Source organism: Egretta garzetta, unplaced genomic scaffold (assembly GCF_000687185.1).
Source record: "Egretta garzetta isolate BGI_Z169 unplaced genomic scaffold, ASM68718v1 scaffold329, whole genome shotgun sequence".
Classification (NCBI taxonomy): domain Eukaryota; kingdom Metazoa; phylum Chordata; class Aves; order Pelecaniformes; family Ardeidae; genus Egretta; species Egretta garzetta.
Window position 1 is genome coordinate 772,885 of NW_009269999.1, and position 5,839 is coordinate 778,723.

Below are 5,839 nucleotides of genomic sequence, written 5' to 3' on the forward strand. Positions count from 1 at the left end.
GGAACCTGCTGCAAAACTGCTGAGAGCTGTCCTCTGTGTTTTATTTCTCAATGTGATTTGCAGCTCCATGTAACCTCGATTTTGGTTACTGTGTCATGCTTTTGAGAGCTGAACTAACAGGCTTTGTGTAAATTTAAAGAAAAAACAGTCACTTGGGTGGGAAGGAAATCCTTCAGGAAAGAAGTTGATCACACATGAAGTTCTGTTCAGACTGCTGGGGTGCAGATGCTGGCTACCTCAGAGCCCGTGGGCGAAGGCCAGCGCGGCGCAGCAGCTCTCACTGTTAGATGTGTGGGGAGTTGGTCGTGTTTATTAACAGCTTGCTCAAGCAGGGAAAGCTGTCTAGAGCGCCTGTCTTTATTCAGAATTGGGCTGCTGTTTGATTTGACCCAGTTTTGTAGCCTGTGGGGAAGATCCCATGCTAATCACCAACCTGCTGTATCTGGGTCATTAAAGGCCAGTAGACTCTTATAGTCCCGCATCATTTTTGGTGCTGGATTCCTCTGCACTGTTCTTCACCAAGTGGCGTCTTCACCCAGCCAGCAGGCTGTAGGACTCGGACCCTGAAGGAGCTGTGCAGTTGCCAGCATCCTGCTTGGTGTGTGCTTCTGCAGCACTGGCCCTGTAAGGGAGGGAAAAAGGCAAACTCCCTCGTTTTCCTCAATGTGGGTACCTGCCTGCCCTACCGCTGCCAGCTCCTCAGAATGACTCCTATGCAGCTTATCATAGGTTTTGTTTTCTGTATTCACATGAAACTATTACACTATCTGTTTTAGCATTATGAAAATTGAGCTTCAGTCTGTAATAAGCTGAGAGCTGCCCAGAGTAGTTTGCAGCTGCTCAAGTAGTTTGGATAAGGAGTTTCCCAGGCAGGCAGCAAAACCCTCTTCCTATGCCTCATTTTTTTGTCCTTGGTTTGAAGGGACACTGGAGCCACTTTGCTGGTGCAGGCTGGTATCTCCGCAGGAGATGACTCACGGGCACCTTTCTTTCATAATGTGTGGGCTTGTTGCAGGTCTTGTGGTCACAGCAACAAGAACTTCTTGTACATGCTTCTCAGTTAGCTCTGTCTTCCTGGAAAATTTCTACTCACAGATGGAATAATGTTCTTGCCACAGGGCATGGCAATGTTTTACTGTGTCTGTTTTTCAAATCACAGCCTCTTACTTTAACGTGATTTTTCTTTACACAGTCTGTCAGAATCTCTTTCAATGCCTGTAGGATTTATGATTTCTTGAAGAAACAAACCATTCCCCCTTCCCCTTCCGAAGGAGAAGTGATCTATGACATTTCATTCTGGCTCCACACACCAAAGCGTTGCAGTCCTGGGGAGGAGGCAGAAGGGGAAAAAGTTTAACCATTCAATTAGTCTGTTTCCTGTTGGTTTTTTTCAGTTGCAGTTGGCAGTTTCTGGTAATGGGTAGCTATTTATGGGGGTGTTGGGTAGGTGCTCGTCTGCCTGTAGCTCCAGCTTTGAAGCTGGTGTCATACCTGCCGTGGTGAAGCTTTCCTCTGAACCATCCTGTGGTCATCAGTGGGCGCTCTGCTCAAAAGGAAACGTCCGCAGGATCTGGTCCTGCTGGTGCTCTGCTCTCTGGCCACGTCCTAAGCAGCGCAACCCCTGGGCAAGCACAGTGAAAGCCCGTGTGGAAGTCTCCAGATGGGGACAGCAATTCAGTACACAGTGATAAGGCTCCTTTGAGTTGCAATTTTACGTGTGTTCCAGTTCCTCATGCAGGGCCTTTAGTCACCTTTAGTCTGAGCCTTCAGAGCTGTCTCAAACAGCCGTCTTCCATTAGTGCTCCTTGAGTCTTGACTGCTTGTGAGCTCCAACTGAGGCCCTGTGGAAGGTATCCTGGAAAATCCTTTTGTCAGAAACTTGTGTTATTAAACCTGGGTCTGTATTTGCACCTGAAATTTCTGGGGAATGTATCTAAAACGTGAAAAAACATTGCAAGGCTTTAGCCTTTGGGGTGGGAAAAATCTCCTGAAAAACTTAGAAGCTTTCGGCTCAAATGCTGAGGAACACACATCTCTGTAAACAGTCAAGCTGATGAGCATAATTTAAAATGTCTATTCAAGCAATTATGTTCAGTAAAGCATTTTTTGTTAATAATAGGCTTTTGACCGCAGTTGTATTATGGGAATCACGAGTTGCGTAACTTAGTCTGCCTTCATTTTAAATACCCACTTATATTTGGGGATGTTTGTTTGAGTCAGAGTCATATGAGGGGTGGATGTAAGTGGATTTCATTCAGGAACCTTCCCAAGTGCTACTTTTGAGAGTAGCCCCATGGCTTTGTGTCTCGTCAGGGTCCTGACTGCTGTGTCTGCCTGGGAGTGGGGGGATGCCGGAGGGGGCTCAGCTCTTGTAAATGGTCTCCCTGACTCAGCTGCTGCAGAACAGTTGATGTTGGCTGTGACCTGCTGGTTTTCAGCTGCTAACGTGCAGCCGTGCTCCCATGGGAGCTGAGCATGCTGACTGCGAGCTGTGCAATTACCCAGTCCTCTGCTGTGGAGTTGAAGCCTCCAGTTGAAGAGGGGCTTCACTCTTTGTGGGAATCGGTCTCGTGTTTTGCAGAGAGCTGTCTTTGCAGTAAGCGACAGAGCAACTTACGGTCACAGCCTTGTGTCCCTGTCAGTTGAGGCGAAGCTTAGCTGAGTGATGTCCAGTTTTGGACGGAAACTGTGAATGTGAAGGGTGGGTTTGTATCTTTTACTTGAGGAATTAGGAAGTGGTGGGAAAATTCAACTTGATTTAGTGTCCCTGTTGCTAAAGCTCTTGCTCCCAATCTCTGTCTTCATAGGTGAGGATCGCATTGATGTCCTGTCTGAAATCTGGGATCACTATTTTACAGAGACTCTTCCTACACTCCAAGCAATATTCTACCCAGTCCAGGTAATCTTAATTATAATTCAGTCTTCAGTCAGGCGAGGCAATGTAACTGCAATGGGCGCTAACGGCACATGGAAATGTCTCTTCTGTTCCAGCAGCACTGTTTGGCCAGTGGCTAAACAGGTCTCAAAACCTTTAAACTAAATCTGGAAGGAAGTAGAGTTTGCCCAGGTCAGCATTAACTGTGTAAGAAAGACTGCTAAAATCTACTAGGCAAGCACAGTGTTTTGGGCTGAATTTATTCCCATTTCTCTACCCTCTGTCTGTGCTTAGCTAGGCTTGAACACTGAAACTATTGGACTATACTTTGTATAGACTGAAGCTCTGGACCATTTGTATTTATAGTTCTTCTGTTTTTAGATACCTGGGCCTCTGTTGGTGCAGATGACAACACTGACAACTTGTCTTCAGAGGGGCAAATCTGAAGACTAGACCAGGAGCAAATGTGTTTTAACTTGCCCTAACTACTTTTGAATGGCTATGTCCCAGTTGTGCCTTTGGAAAATCCTCTGTTGGTTTTTTTTAAGCTTTAATAAGGGGCAAGTAAATCCATGGGTAGAGGATGAATGAACAACGTTATGTAAGACCTTTTTACACTGGGTATTTTGAAAGCTGAGTATCCTAATCCCAGTGGTGAGCTGTATCATTTTGTAAAGTAGTTTTAGTCAGGGTTTCTATACAAGCAGTCTAATTACCTCCCCAGCCTATTTTGATCTTCTCTTCCATAAGAGGAAAAGAAAAACGTACCTCATGAGGAGACTGACGTTTGTGGAAATACTAGCCTCCTCCTCCTGACTTTTGCCCCTTCCACAAGACATGCTTTCCAGAGCCTTTTAAAATTATTTTTCCCTTGGATTGTTTGAAAGGCAGCAGGCAAAGCTCAAAGGTTGCCCTTCCCCTCTAATCCTATTAAAGTTGGCGTTCCCTAAAAGAGAAAGGACTTCTGTAAAGAGAGACACTAACCTTTCTACTGTGTTTATTTTTATTCTTTCCTGGCTGCAGATGCTTAAAGGTAGGTGTTTGGCAGTAAAACTGCCAAATTATAATATCTCTCCTTTTGCAACTAATTCCCAGTCAGGGAGTGACCTAGATCGCTGGGGTCTGTCTGCACCGCAGCTACCTGTGCGCTGTGGACACAGCTGAGCTACCTGTGTGTCATACCCACCAATGCTAATAATTCTGCCACTTACCAGAAAGATCTACTTCCCTGCTGTTAAATGTCTCTAATGAGAAACTGGACAAAAGTTTCTGCACAGTGGGTGCAGCCTTTGGAAGTAACTTGGTGGTAGTGGTGAAAGCATGACTGTGGGATGTTGGGATTCTTTGAGAGCCTGACTTTCTTATGTGTTGTCTTGTCACCATATCTGAGTCACTCAAAAATATTTCATAGAAGCCATGAAGTTAGGGAAGTGTTGACATTTTACAGATGAGGAACTGAAAGGTAAGAGACAGCATATTTAAAGCTTTGGAGGCACCTAAGCCCTGCCCAAGTGTATGGATTTAAACCACCTAAATACATCCAAGAATTTGACTCTGAGTAAGCTGCCCTAGGCTACAACAGAGAGAGTTGCTGATACAGCAAGAAATAAGAAATTACTCTTATCCCAGCCCCCCGGTGCCCAAGTAACAAGATTGAGCTCTTCCTACAAGTAGGGAACTGTATGTACCCATTTGTGTCACCACACGTGAAGAGAGCTCATCTAGCAAATCTCTTTCACCACGTTGCAGTTCTTCAGGCACCGCTCTGATAGATGGGAAAGTCAATTTGTTGTTGGTTCCCCATTCTTTGCTGCAAATGTCAACATGATTATTTAGCACTCTTTTGTGATCCCAGAAACTCTCATTTCAGTCAGAATGAAAGTAAGTCAGTCAAATGTGTGAGCGTGTGTTACTGAAGGTGGTAACTAGAAGTAACTTCCTATCTCAGCTAAGTTTAAACCCAGGGCTCGTAGCTGTTACAGAAATACGACCTTTAAGCAGCGGAGCTGGTTAAATTGCTGTACAGAGGGAAACTATGTAAACAGGTCACCGACTTTTGTATAGTTGCAGCTGTTGCTGTAACTACTTGGTGTGGAGAAAGAATAGCAAATCTTGTTTTGTTTGGCACAGCAAAATGTTTGCGTTTTGAAATGGGATATGAAATTAACGGGACTAAACTGCACGGTGTAAATAAAAAGTGTGCAGCTGCTGAAATGTAGTTTAGAGATATGTCCAGGTCTTTTCCGTACCTCCGTATTTCTAAACACGCAGTGATGGTTTAAAACAGCAAAGTGCTTTTATTATGGCCAAGCTGCCCTCCAGACTATTGGCTTTAATTTGTATTTACATATTGATGATGCTGTTAATTATGACATTAAACCCATTATGAATTAATGATTAACTGCTGTTAATTCCTTCCAGCTAAATATTTGCCATGTTGAGTGTGTTATGGGACCATGAAATGGCTCCCAAAGAGACCGTGGGGCAGAGATTAACATGCTGGGAAGAACAAGGGAAACTCTTCAGGCTGGGAAGTGCTGGGCAGGGCTGGGAGGAAAATTTCTGCTCTTAAGCTGCAGTGGGGCAAGAGAAACTCGTGCAGATGTTAAGCATAGCAGAGGGAAAGGCAGTAGCACCAGAATGCCAAATGGAGTCCAACTGTGTTTAAATATGCTGAGAAATATTACAACATCTTCATCTGTTATGTTGTTGATGTAAAAAAGTAACTGGGAGGACAAGGAGCCCCTTGTGGTGGAAGTCAAAGCTGTTGCTTTTTTAAATGATGTTTGGTACAAGCAGTCTCGCTAGCTTTGCTCTAGCCTAAATCCTAAAATCTGTAATGGACTGAATTCTGGATTTTTGTCATATCAGCAAGGTCTAAAGTGCAGACTTTGAGCAAAAAGAGGATCCAACACAGACCAGAGGTAGGCTTAGTTAAGGCACACTCTGTACCAACCTCTTTCC

General features: G+C 44.5%; 1 protein-coding gene across 1 annotated transcript in view; it reads left to right on the top strand.

Moving 5' to 3' along the window:
* Positions 1–5,839, top strand: part of PRR5L (proline rich 5 like) — a 33,100-nt gene that overhangs the window by 18,352 nt on the left and 8,909 nt on the right. Inside the window, exon 5 of the mRNA XM_009647549.2 lies at positions 2,808–2,899. Coding sequence (XP_009645844.1) covers positions 2,808–2,899 — 92 coding nt within the window. The remainder of the gene's footprint in view (positions 1–2,807; positions 2,900–5,839) is intronic.